The sequence below is a fragment of the Hypomesus nipponensis genome, chromosome 19 (assembly GCF_054491055.1).
Source record: "Hypomesus nipponensis isolate SF chromosome 19, ASM5449105v1, whole genome shotgun sequence".
In the NCBI taxonomy this organism is placed as follows: Eukaryota; Metazoa; Chordata; class Actinopteri; order Osmeriformes; family Osmeridae; genus Hypomesus; species Hypomesus nipponensis.
In genome coordinates this window covers 94,372-108,324 of record NC_140379.1, presented here as the reverse complement: position 1 = coordinate 108,324, position 13,953 = coordinate 94,372, and the positions used below count along the sequence as shown (strand labels likewise).

The following is a 13,953-nucleotide window of genomic DNA, read 5'->3' as shown; positions in this document are numbered from 1 at the left end:
AGCTAAATATTGTTTTAGTTTTTAGATTTAGCTTAGCCTTTACTAGAGCCGGTAAGAAGACGCTGGCGCCGGTAAATTAGCCGTGCGCTACCCTTGTCCAAACCCGACTTCTATCCTTGTAGTAAACACTCGCTGCTGCTGTTTTTCCGGGGATATTAACTTGGTCCAGGGTCACCAAACTGACCATCAATGCTGTCAACATATCTGGGAAATGTAGTTATGTCCTTCACAATAAGATGTCACGCTTCAACATCTCCAAACTATGCAATAAAAGCTCAATTTGAGTGTAGACCACCTGTTGGATGTTTTGTTAAACTCTTTTCATGTCAGTCCCTCGCAAAACCTACAAACCTCTTTTATCCAAAGAACACCGATGCATACCGCATGTGTACAGAACATTGATGTTAATTTAACATTCATTCAGTTGTCCCCATTAAATTAGGAAGTCATGAAATATGAAGCAAAAGTCAATCATATTTAGAAGCGTTAACCATTGAATGGGGTCAAAGATAACAGGACGGTTAGAAAAAGACAAATGACTTGTGCAAATCTTTGAAAATATGAACATTTATTTAAATACAAAACAGACAAAAAGTAAATACAAAATTAATCTGGACACAAATAACATTTAAAATAATCCTCGTCATCCAGCTCTTTGTCCCAGCCCACACACATGGTATCATCTTCCTTAACGTTTCAGATGTACTAAACAAACCTGATAGTGCTCCGATTATTTGTTTGTTTTCCCCGCTGTTGCTACTTTTTGTTCAGACATCAAACGTGTTTGCCTGCCCCCGTCCCTTCCTCCCCTCGACTACAGATCCCGTCACACATGATCATGTATTTTCATTGGCTAGACAAAGTAGTGCTAAGCTAGCGTTAAACACTTATATGCTAACCCATAGTAGCACTACGATGACAACACAGAAACACTTTTCAGAGTAAAGATTGTCGCCCAAGTAATTTTCCTATAGTATTTAGACATGTAAACGTCCATATATGTTCATGAAATTTGACACATAGATTGTTTGATATCCATGAAGTAATACTACTTACACTTTGCTGGCGATCGTGGGAAGAAAATGCTGGCAAAAAGACCGGAAACTGCGTGACGTCGGAAAATTCGGGTAATTTGGACAATATGAGCTTATGGCTGTTGGGATTGGACATAGTGACGTTACATGAGCGTGTTTGAGATGCCCAGCCAGTCAGCTGAGGCTTGTGTGTCTGTGTCTGTAGCCAGTCAGCTGAGGCTTGTGTGTCTGTGTCTCTAGCCAGTCAGCTGAGGCTTGTGTGTCTGTGTCTGTAGCCAGTCAGCTGAGGCTTGTGTGTCTGTGTCTGTAGCCAGTCAGCTGAGGCTTGTGTGTCTGTGTCTGTAGCCAGTCAGCTGAGGCTTGTGTGTCTGTGTCTGTAGCCAGTCAGCTGAGGCTTGTGTGTCTGTGTCTCTAGCCAGTCAGCTGAGGCTTGTGTGTCTGTGTCTGTAGCCAGTCAGCTGAGGCTTGTGTGTCTGTGTCTCTAGCCAGTCAGCCGAGGCTTGTGTGTGTCTAACAGTGTCCCTCTGTAGCACTACTGCTACAACCCTTATATCTCCCTGTCCAACCAGACGCTAGCTTACCTCCCCTTCCCCACAGTGAGGGTTAACAGCCGTGCCCATAGCTATGTGCCCTGCTTCATCCAGGTACCCCTTATCCTGGTGCCCCTCCCTGGTGGGTGCAGTCTGGTGGAATAGGGTTAGGAGTTAGACGGTTGTGGGATCAAGTTCTCACCTCTGTTTGGTCAGTCCCAAAAGATGTTCATACTATTAGGTCCAGAAGGCTTTCACACTGCCTGCTGTACCAATGCACATGTATTTGTACTATCAATGTCTAACAAATGTCACACTTTTTGGGCAGATTTTTTACAATATCAAGGATTTCATGAAAGATGGACAGAATGGTGTCTTGGCTGTACTATTTAATACAGGCTGTTTTATTATGGGATTGTGGTTTTAGTTATCAACCCTGACTTTGAGACCAATTGAACGTGTTTAAAAATAAATAAAAAGCTATTTTAAAGATGGCAGTCCTAGACTCTTCTAGCTGCATAACTGAGACTATAAATACATCAAGGAACTACCTGTGTTGGATTGCACCCACTTAAGGGCTGTGACTTCCTGAGGGCTGTGACTTCCTGTGTTGGATTGCACCCTCTTAAGGGCTGTGACTTCCTGAGGGCTGTGACTTCCTGTGTTGGATTGCACCCACTTAAGGGCTGTGACTTCCTGAGGGCTGTGACTTCCTGAGGGCTGTGACTTCCTGAGGGCTGTGACTTCCTGAGGGCTGTGACTTCCTGTGTTGGATTGCACCCACTTAAGGGCTGTGACTTCCTGAGGGCTGTGACTTCCTGAGGGCTGTGACTTCCTGAGGGCTGTGACTTCCTGAGGGCTGTGACTTCCTGAGGGCTGTGACTTCCTGTGTTGGACTGCACCCACTTAAGGGCTGTGACTTCCTGAGGGCTGTAATTTCCTGAGGGCTGTGACTTCCTGAGGGCTGTGACTTCCTGAGGGCTGTGACTTCCTGAGGGCTGTGACTTCCTGAGGGCTGTGACTTCCTGAGGGATGTGACTTCCTGAGGGATGTGACTTCCTGTGTTGGACTGCACCACTCCCCTTTGCAGTGGTTGTATCCATTTCCTATCCTGGACCTTGAGTGTGTTTTCCCATTTTCTGTCTGTGGTTTTAGTTGCTTCAACAGGGTTTGGGACATGCTCATGATTGATGTGGTTTGGGAGTGAATATCTTGCGTGTATTGTGTGTGCATGTGTACTGCATGTGTGTGAGTATTGCGTGTTTGAGCTGGTGATGTTGGTAATCACTAATGTTCTGCTTTCTCTTCTGCTGCCATGCTTCAGCCTAGTGACCTGCGCAAGCATCGCAGGAAGGTAATCTAGATCACCTGCCCTCTGGCTGTTTCCTCCTTGACGCCCCTAACCCCCACTTCCCTAACCCCCATGCCCGTAACCCCCACACCCCTCTCAGCCGGATTTAACATCCAATATTATTTAACTGAAATCCCCATTAACCAAGTACAGAAGTGCAGATTCCTATAAAGATGAAAGATTAAATCCACAGTTTCTAAATTGTTCCACATTTGGTGCATGAATAAATGTTATTCTGGGTAATGAATACTGGGGTTCCTCTGCTCCCAGTAAACAGGAAGGGCCAGATTAACTTTTCTCCCTAAAAACCTTAATTTTTTCCCACTGTACTTTTTCCCCATTGTCAATCATTAAAATGTTGTTCCATTGTTTCGCCCTCAGTCTGCCCAGGACGACAAGGCCACCATCAGGTGTGAAACCTCTCCACCCAGCACCCCGCGCTCCATGCACCTGCGGAAGGGTGCCGGCTACACCTCCAGCCACGAGGACATCCGGGACATCCATGGGTACTACCGTCACACTGATCAATGACCACACATAATGATGAGATTGAAGCCTACTGCTGCTCCAGTCTCCTGCCATTCATAACACTTAACGTTACAGCATGCTCTTCTTTAGCTGAGCTAGCCTCTGCTCTGTACAGAGCCAGCCAGGCTGCCATCCAGGCTGAGCTCCACAGCTCTGGCCTGGACAGGTGTGGCCTGGACAGGTGTGGCTCACCTTGTTCTCTCCTGGTCGTCAGGATGAACCTGCAGGACGGGCAGGGCAGCAACCCCAGCAGCAGTAGCAGTAGCCAGGACTCCCTCAACAAGGCCGCCAAGAAGAAAAGTATCAAGTCTTCCATAGGACGTCTGTTTGGCAAGAAAGAGAAGGGTCGAGCAGGTTTCCCAGGCAAGGAGCCCAGCAACCAAGGTTGGTCTGTTCTCTTGTTCCCAGTCCTGATGCAGCTGGAAGTGAGGGGGCTGTGTAAGTGTCTAATATCCAACAACCACAGTTTGTTAGGCCTGGGGTAACCAGCACCCCTCTCCCATAAATGTACAGTTAAACGAGTATTATTGGTTCAAGAATTTGAACAAAACTATAAGGTTTTCTAAGACTATTAGTGAATAGGTCAAGTCAGAGGGACAGTAGTGAACAGGTCTTATAATTTGGTTTCTCTCACAGCAGCTGGTACCCCTGAGTCTGAGAGCGGTCCCAAGGACGGGCTGGGTATGGGGACACTGGGAGGCCCAGCGGAGAAGAACAGGAGGCTGCAGAAGAAGTAGGTATTTCCTGTCATAGATGAAGATGAGGACATCATGTTGCTGGGGGAAGTCAGAAAACGGGGACAACAACTCTAAATGAGTAATCTCCATGATCGTTTTGATTGACGGGACTTCATTTCTTTGTTATAGCATCATTCAATCTGCTGTTAAGTGCTCACTCTTACTAATGGCTAACCGTATTTGGTGTTGTTGAGTAATTCCTTAACTTTTAATTAAAGGCTGTGTGTACTCCAGTAGCAACAGCTAAATATACATTTATGGGGGGGGGGGTTGTGTTCAATCATCCTCAGCCCCTCATATAGAAAAAGGAAACCCTTTAGATCTAGGAACTGGTGGACACACAGCCTGAAATCTTGTCTTCGCTTTATTGTGCACAATGTCTCCCGGTTGTATCAGTCCATTTCACACCCAGTGGGTAGAAGTATTAATCTCTCCACCCGTTCACCTACAAAGATTATTAAGGGGGGAGGAGAAAAAACATAAAAAATGGCTTTCACATGAATAAAGAAATGCCATATCGCTTGCGGTTAGGGTTAGACCACTTACATTTGCTTCAGCTCACTTTTATTTTTTAATCCCCCCTTTTTATTTCATCTCTTCTCATTTCATCTGTAGTCCAAAGACTGGGTAAGTCATGCTGGTTTTGCTTCATGTTGCCCTTCTCTCATGATCTCTGAAGCAGACATTCTTCTTGCCTGATGCATTTTCCAATAAGATCTCTAACAGGAATGTGCCTGCCCTTTTTATGCTGCCATAAAACTTTCCTGGGGGTTCTCTTCTGTAAACTGGAGTAGGACCGCTGCAGTCAGCTCATTTCAGGACACATCCTTGTGGGAAGTGGCTACAACTTCCTGACACTGACTGGGCTCTTCAAATGGGGAGGTTCTCCATGAGATCTTGCTCATGAAGTTCAAAGTCTCATGTCCTTAAAGCCTCCTCAAGCCCTAGCAGGTAATGGACCTTGAGGTGTGGACTGTCATTCAGAGGGTCTGGATCCTGTCAGTTATTCCATGATGCCACCTACATTTCTCATTGCTGCTGGAATAATAAAAAGCAGGTCACTTGAAGACAATCTTTCAAGTACCGTACCAAGGCAAACATGTCATCAAGTTCAGAACAGATTTTACAGGGAAGTCCTACTCCAGTTTTGTCTCAATGACTCAAAGGATAAACATCTATTCCACCCTGTTTTGGCTCCTTCTTTGTTGCTTTCTCTCTCTTCGCTGTGTGCCGGGACTGGATGCTGGTTTGCTGAATGACTGCTGGATGACTGGTTGGCTGTTTTACTGTGTGTGCATATATATATATATATATATAGACCCAGGTGGATGCTGGTTGTGTTGCAGGCATGAGTTGCTGGAGGAGGCTCGCAGACTGGGCCTGCCCTTCGCCCAGTGGGACGGACCCACCGTGGTAGTCTGGCTGGAGGTGAGACTGACGCCAGCTTACAGAAAAGGCCACACATACATTTTGTTTGATGTCACCAGATGCTTTCCTTTTCACCCCTTCAGTAGTGTGTTCTCTCCCCCCCCCCCCCCCCCCAGCTTTGGGTGGGCATGCCTGCCTGGTACGTGGCGGCATGCCGTGCCAATGTGAAGAGCGGCGCCATCATGTCTGCGCTTTCGGACACGGAGATCCAGAGAGAGATCGGCATCAGCAACCCATTGCACCGCCTCAAGCTGCGTCTGGCTATCCAGGAGATCATGTCTCTCACCAGCCCCTCCGCACCACCCACATCTAGAACGGTACTGAACGAGCACTATCTCAGACCCAAACACCCTTCGTCTTTTAAAATACATGTATTTCCTATTTAAATATCATATCCTTCAGTTTGAATTCCTCATTACTTGGGAATTAAATTTCTTATTGACCACCTTACACACTTGATTGTTGCTAAACTCTATTTAAATAAAATAATTTAACCTAGTGCTTCTCAACCCATTGCTTCAAATTGAATTGATGGTTTTAATTAGACATTTCAGTTGCAAACACAAAAATAATATGTAAATGTAAATTTTCAAAAAGCTACTTAATGTAGACACCATAATTACAAAAATATTTCAGTACATGGTACAGTGCTTCCCTTTTTCCACAGTGTTATGTTACAGCCGTATTCCAAAATTGATTAAATATGTTTTTTCCCCTCAAATTCTACTCACAAAACCCCAGAAATAGATGTTTCTGGCCTAAATCCTGAAGTCCCTGCACATCAATGACACACACAACTGATATGAAATCTTACAATGTACCATACAATGTAGCTAGGTAGCTATCTAGCTACCCCAATTAAAAAGTTAGATGACCTTAAGCTAGATGAGGGAATGTGAAACCTATTAAGTCTTTTACATTTAAAAGTTTTAGGCCTCTTAAAAATAACCAAAAGTGTGTTTTTCTTGTTCAGAATTCACATTGAGTCTTGTGGCCACCAGGTATAGCTCCACGTAACACAGTTTGAGAACCACTCATTTCACCGGATAAATCTCTTTGAACACCTTTAAATTTTCTTTCACTTCGATCCGCTTCCTGTCCCCTCACGTCTGCTTCCTGTCCCCTCACGTCTGCTTCCTGTCCCCTCATGCTTCACTCTGCACCTGTTCACCCTCTTGTTGGGCATCACATGATCAGTCCACTGGGAACATTTGGGTGACACATGAAGAGATGGAGTGCCTGGCGGCCACGCCCCCTACGGTTAGTCTTTGGATCTTACTGGTGTGGTCTCTGTAGACAGCCCCCCTGGCGGTGTAGACTGTAGACTACCTCCCTGGTGGTGTAGTCTGTAGACAGCCCCCCTGGTGGTGTAGACTACCTCCCTGGTGGTGTAGACTGTAGACTACATCCCTGGTGGTGTGGTCTCTGTAGACAGCCCCCTGGTGGTGTAGTCTGTAGACAGCCCCCCTGGTTGTGTAGACTGTAGACTACCTCCCTGGTGGTGTAGTCTGTAGACAGCCCCCCTGGTTGTGTAGACTGTAGACTACCCCCCTGGTTGTGTAGACTGTAGACTACCTCCCTGGTGGTGTAGACTGTAGACTGCCCCCCTAGTGGTGTATTCTGTAGACCGCCCCCCCCCCCCACCCCCCCGTGGTGTAGACTCCTCCTCCTCCCCCCCCCCCCCCGGTGGTAGTCTGATGTTCTAGTATTGTCATCTTTTGTAGTGGAAATCTGTGTTGGACTAGTTTTTATACTAGAGGTGTTGAGACCCGGAAGGGAGTTGTGTTCAAACCACTGGGAAAAGTCTCAGTTTTGGCATACAGGAGACTACTGTGGTAGCCATTGTAACAGCATAACTTCTTAATCATCCATTTCCATGTAGATGTTTTCCTCTCAAGCTTATCAGCTCTGAGAATGTAAACAAGCCTCGACCCACAGTAACCATGTGAGGTGATTCAGCAAAGAGATTGCCTTCAACACTCGCCATTAATGTCGGATTCTTTGAGTGTAGCTGTAGTGTCACTATTCTGGAGGAAATATAACAAGTGCATGTGCATGTTTGTTGTGGTTAACCTGGTGTGCATGCTATGCTTGCAGTTTAACTTACCCAGTTGTCTGCTAGTAATGATGTACCATAACTATAGGTTTATAGTAAGATTATCTAGATTACATACATGGAAATTGTTACTGTCATTCCTCATAGACGCATCATTTTTAACCAAATGTTAGTTTTGTTCTTGCACTTAAAACCTTTTCAATAAAAATGTTTAGTAGTAATCTATAACGTATATTATACTGCATTAAACTGTTAAGTTTTCTTTAAACCTTAATTGTTTTGTGCGTTTGTTGCATGATCACCTGCTTAACACCCAACCTTGCTGCCATAACCCCAAGTTGTTTTCTCTCTGCTATTGCTAACATGCTATCCCCAGGTTATTTTCTGTCTGCTATTGCTAACATGCTAACCCCAGATTGTTTTCTGCCTGCTAATGCTAACATGCTAACCCCAGGAGGATGACGAGGGTAGCTGGGCCCAGGTTGGCACATCTCTCACACACGCTTTTCACACGCTGTTCACACATGTATGAATACTCACGCACACATGAACGCACACATCTAATGACTAAATGTAAATTTAGGACATGGTTAAAGTCAGCCGGGGTTGTTCACTGTGGGGACCGGGGGGGGCTGAAAACCAGGCAGCTGTCAGGAACACTCTTCCATGAGCACATCTGTTCTTCCATGAGCACATCTGTTCTTACAGATGGTAATCTTTGTACCTTGATTCATGGTTCATGTTTACTACAAACAAATGTATACTACTTCACTGCCACTATGAAAAGTTGAAGTGGCTTGCAGTATGGCCTTTTAACTTCCAATAGTTATTGTCCGGCATTTCAAATATCTGTAGTTTTGTCAACTGTATTCAAGTTTTAGAAGATTTTTTTTTCTTTAGACAGCATTCCATAATTAGTTCAGTAGCATGTAGTTACGACAATGAAAAATCTTGACAGCAACAAAACGGATGATTGTAGTGGGTTAACTAACATTAAATAGGTTTCAGAATGACACCAACCCTAACTACCATTGTGGTGAGTGGAGCCACTCACTAAGGGTTAGGGTTAGCACCCTAACCCTCACTCCATGTTCTCCTGATCAGATGGGTTTCTACTCTTAGATCCAAATTTCTCGTGTGCACACATACACTGACCCAACCGTTCCTTTATATGTTTATATTTCCTAATTAACAATAGTAGTGTTTACTATACCGCTAACACGCACCCACACAGACACCCACACACTCTCTCTCACACACACTGGACACTCACATCCAAACACCCACACGCTGACCCACACGTCCACACACGCACAGTCGCACACTCTTGCCCTCACTGCCATGCATACACACACTCAAGTGCACACTCATCCATGAACTCACACACCCACCAACACCCACACCCTGTGACATAGTTCCTCCCTCACTGCCAGACCTTGGCGTATGGCGACATGAACCACGAATGGATCGGGAATGAGTGGCTGCCCAGCCTGGGCCTGCCGCAGTACCGCTCCTACTTCATGGAGTCCCTGGTGGACGCCCGCATGCTGGACCACCTCACCAAGAAGGACCTCAGAGGGCAGCTGAAGATGGTTGACAGCTTCCACAGGTAAGAAAGAATGGGAGGCTTTCTAAACCCTCACCGTACTGAACCTTAACCCTAAACCAGGGGTCCCCAAACATTTGTCTGCGGGGGCCAGATAATTTTCCCTTCTTTGATGTGGGGCCGGGTCAGAACAGAAAATTACTTGGGTCGTAGTAACTACCAGTATTATTGTGGAGATTTTATTATGATTTTAAATGTATTTATTATGGTAGATTAGTTTATTACTATGTTATGCACCATACATTCGTACATATCAAAGGATATATATAGCCTATTAAAAGAGCATTATTAATATTGTACATAACCTTTTTCCTATTCATTGATATTGAAATCAAAACATCTACTTACTTTTTAATCAGTGTAAAAATTGTTTTTTTCATAAAATGACAAATAATTTAAGACTGGCATTGTTCAGAGAGCTGGTCCAAATGCTTTGGTGGGCCGTAGTTTGGGGACCCCTGCCCTAAACCTACCTTAGTGAAAGTGCCTGTGCGCATGAAAATGTAAGGTTTCAGAAGATTGACTGATTGCATTTAACATTCTCTGTTCCTTGGCTATTGTCAACAGGAATAGTTTCCAGTGTGGAGTGATGTGTCTGAGGAGGCTGAACTACGACAGGAAGGAGCTGGATAGGAGACAAGAAGACTGCCAGTCAGAGCTCAGAGGTAACAGCCGTCATGTTCTCCAACACAACCTAATCATGCTGTAAGCATGGAGGTAACAACCATCATGATCTCTTATACAGTAAAATGTCTGCCGTCATAAGTAGAACATCGAGAAATCTGAGGGAATCGATCTTAAGCAAAAAAACAATAATAAATAAATTCCATTGCAATTTGTCTGACAAAATCAACACACACGTACACTTCAACATTCCCTGCGTCAGTTTTTTGAAGGTAACAATGTCACTCATTTTTGTCCCCTTTACCAAACATCAGATGTTCTGGTCTGGAGCAACGAGCGTGTGATGAGCTGGGTGGAGTCCATTGGGCTTAAGGACTACAGCAGCAACCTGCAGGAGAGTGGCGTGCACGGGGCGCTGCTGGCCCTAGACGCCTCGTTCGACCACAATGCCCTGGCACTGCTGCTGCAGGTCCCCACGCAGAACACACAGGTGATCATCCTGCTGTCCCTCTCTCATCCTTGTCCCGATCTCTCTAACCCTACCTCCTACCTCTCTATCCCTACCCTACCTCTCTATCCTTCTCTAACCCTACCCTACCTCTCTATCCCTACCTCCTACCCCTCTACCCTTCTCTAACTAATCCTCCTACCTCTCTATCCTTCTCTATCCCTACTTTCTACCTCTATATCCTTCTCTATCCCTACCTCCTATCCCTCTATCCTTCTCTAACCCTACCTCCTACCTCTCTATCCCTACCCTCTATCCCTCTACCCTTCTCTATCCCTACCTCCAACCTCTCTATCCTTCTCTATCCCTACCTCCTATCCCTCTACCCTTCTCTATCCCTACCTCTCTATCCTTCTCTATCCCTACTTCCTACCTCTCTATCCTTCTCTATCCCTACCTCCTACCTGTCTACCCTTCTCTATCCCTACCTCCTACCCCTCTATCCTTCTCTAACCCTACCTCCTACCCCTCTATCCTTCTCAAACCCTACCGCCTACCTCTCTATCCTTCTCTATCCCTACCTCCTACCTCTCTATCCTTCTCTATCCCTACCTTCTACCCCTCTATCCTTCTCTAACCCTACCTCCTACCTCTGTATCCCTACCTCCTACCTCTCTATCCTTCTCTAACCCTACCTCTCTTTCCTTCTCTAACCCTACCTCCTACCTCTCTATCCTTCTCTAACCCTACCTCCTACCTCTCTATCCCTACCTCCTACCTCTCTAACCCTACCTCTCCAACCCTACCTCCTACCTCTCTATCCTTCTCTAACCCTACCTCCTACCTCTCTATCCTTCTCTATCCCTACCTCCTACCTCTCTATCCTTGTCTTACCCTACCTCCTACCTCTCTATCCTTCTCTAACCCTACCTCCTACCTCTCTATCCTTCTTTATCCCTACCTCCTACCTCTCTAACCCTACCTCCTATCCCTCTACCCTTCTCTATCCCTACCTCCTACCTCTCTATCCTGCTCTATCCCTACCTCCTACCTCTCTATCCTTCTCTAACCCTACCTCCTATCCCTCTACCCTTGTCTATCCTTACCTCCTACCTCTCTATCCTGCTCTATCCCTACCTCCTACCTCTCTATCCTTCTCTAACCCTACCTCCTACCCCTCTATCCATGCAGGCTCGAGCTGTGTTGGAGCGCGAGTACAACACCCTCCTCACCGCGGCAACAGAGAGGAGGATAGAGGAGGTGAGATCCCATCTTATTAACAGTGAACTCTAATCAGAGAGTATAGACAGGGTCATTTACAGCTATTTACAGTTAGCCCCCCAGAAAGACACACCAATTAAATCCCATTTGTAAATATTAAGCATTGTATACATATATACATATATACGTATATATATGTGTATATGTGTATATGTGTGTGTGTGTGTGTGTATATATATATATATATATGTATGTGTATGTGTATGTGTATGTGTATGTGTATGTGTATGTGTATGTGTATGTGTATGTGTATGTGTATGTGTATGTGTATGTGTATGTGTATATGTATATGTATATGTATATGTATATATATATGTATATGTGTGTGTGTGTGTATATATATATATATATATATATATATATATATATATATATATACACACACATATACATATATATATATATATATATATATATATATATATATATATATATATATATATATATATATATATATATATATATATATATATATATATATATATTAGTGCTGTCAAACGATTAAAATATTTAATCGCGATTAATCGCATTAATGTCATAGTTAACTCGCGATTAATCACAATTAATCGCACATTTTTATCTATTCTAAATGTCCCTGATTTCTTTTTGTCCCAATCTTTTTTCAAATTGTAATGCTCTTATCAACATAGAACAGTGGTTCGGATTGCTTTGTGCAAATATTTTTTTTTATTGAAAACAACATTGCAATCGCATGGCTTTGACGAGGGGGCAGAGAATTCGCATCAGCTGTGTGCTTGGCCATCAAGTGGTATTTCAGACTGGACGTGCTGCGATGATAGCTCAGTTTACAACGACAAAACACACAGATCACTGGTCTTGTCAATAGAACCATTTGGCAACTTTTTAAAAGCAAACTTTCCATTCAGAATCTTATTGGCATCCATTTCGGCATCTCGCGCTCGTCATCCACTCAAAACGTAACGTTAGCCTACTACCAGAGAATGTCTAATATCCGTAAACGGGCTCTGCTACTACTCTTTAGCCAGCTCGCAAGCCAAACGAGTGTCTGGCGTGCCTGTTGTTTTGTTTCCGGTCTAGCTAGATCCGGTGTGGTGTTGTAGTTTTTCTAACGTCGGTAGTTGTTGCAACAGCATTTGTATATATATATATATATATATATATATATATATATATATATATATATATATATATATATATATATATATATATATATATATTAACCCTACATATATGCAAGCAGCTTATAGCTGACCCTAACCTTGTAGGATGATCTGCACATCCTTTACTGACACCTCCTCACCCATCCCACCCTTTACTGACACCTCTTCTTTCCTTCCTTCTTCAGGATGATGATAAGAGCTTCAGAAGAGCTCCTTCTTGGAGGAAGAAGTTCCGTCCTAAAGACGTGCGTGGCGTTCCCCCTGGCTCCTGCGACACAGTGCCCATTATGTCGCCCTCCATGCAGCCAAAGAGAAGCCCCAGCGATGGTGAGGTGGCTGCTGGAATATCAGCAATTATGTGATGGTGATCTGACATCGTTGTACATTTTAACCAAACACAGGCTTTGAAAATGTGCTTTTCTACAGTTTTGTTGGTAATTTGCTTGTTTCACGTGTGTGCTGGGGTACATGTGCATCTGGGAATTGCAAGTAAATAACAGCATGTTTTGCATGGGGTTGGCATCGCAATGCAGGGAGTCAGTCTGCCATTCAGAGGCTGGAAACTGCCACTGTCCGGACGTACTCCTGTTAACACCTAACCCTCCGTGAGTACACACACGATCTCCTGCTAACACACACACACACTATCTCCTGCTAACACACACTATCTCCTGTTAACACACACACACTATCTCCTGTTAACACGCACACCATCTCCTGTTAACACACACACTATCTCCTGCTAACACACACACTATCTCCTGTTAACACACACACTATCTCCTGTTAACACACACACTATCTCCTGCTAACACACACACTATCTCCTGTTAACACACACACTATCTCCTGCTAACACACACACTATCTCCTGTTAACACACACACTATCTCCTGTTAACACACACACTATCTCCTGCTAACACACACACTATCTCCTGTTAACACACACACTATCTCCTGTTAACACACAGTATCTCCTGTTAACACACACACAGCTCCTGTTAACACACTCTGCTCCCTTAACCTTAAAACTATCCCTAACTCCTTACCCAAACCCTAAATGTTAGCCTGGCTGCCAGCCCAACTTAGCCCCGCCCACACAAAAATGTGGTCGGGAAGTTGGGTCTGGAATAGCTCGGTTGCGGAAAGACTATACCTGAACCGGAGCTGTTCGGACCAATGAAAT

General features: G+C 44.5%; 1 protein-coding gene across 12 annotated transcripts in view; it reads left to right on the top strand.

The window, feature by feature from the left end:
- Positions 1–13,953, top strand: part of ppfia1 (PTPRF interacting protein alpha 1) — a 35,110-nt gene that overhangs the window by 19,102 nt on the left and 2,055 nt on the right. For 3 of the 12 annotated variants that reach the window (XM_084682746.1, XM_084682743.1, XM_084682742.1), the window contains 12 exons: positions 2,889–2,918; positions 3,297–3,421; positions 3,658–3,827; positions 4,080–4,176; positions 5,527–5,608; positions 5,725–5,925; positions 6,806–6,868; positions 9,098–9,273; positions 9,838–9,935; positions 10,209–10,384; positions 11,534–11,602; positions 12,951–13,092. In XM_084682746.1, coding sequence (XP_084538872.1) covers positions 2,889–2,918; positions 3,297–3,421; positions 3,658–3,827; positions 4,080–4,176; positions 5,527–5,608; positions 5,725–5,925; positions 6,806–6,868; positions 9,098–9,273; positions 9,838–9,935; positions 10,209–10,384; positions 11,534–11,602; positions 12,951–13,092 — 1,429 coding nt within the window. Of the gene's footprint in view, positions 1–2,888; positions 2,919–3,296; positions 3,422–3,657; positions 3,828–4,079; positions 4,177–5,526; positions 5,609–5,724; positions 5,926–6,805; positions 6,869–8,118; positions 8,146–9,097; positions 9,274–9,837; positions 9,936–10,208; positions 10,385–11,533; positions 11,603–12,950; positions 13,093–13,298; positions 13,371–13,953 lie in introns of all 12 variants that reach the window. The other 9 variants (XM_084682753.1, XM_084682749.1, XM_084682744.1 and 6 more) reach the window with 9 other exon arrangements.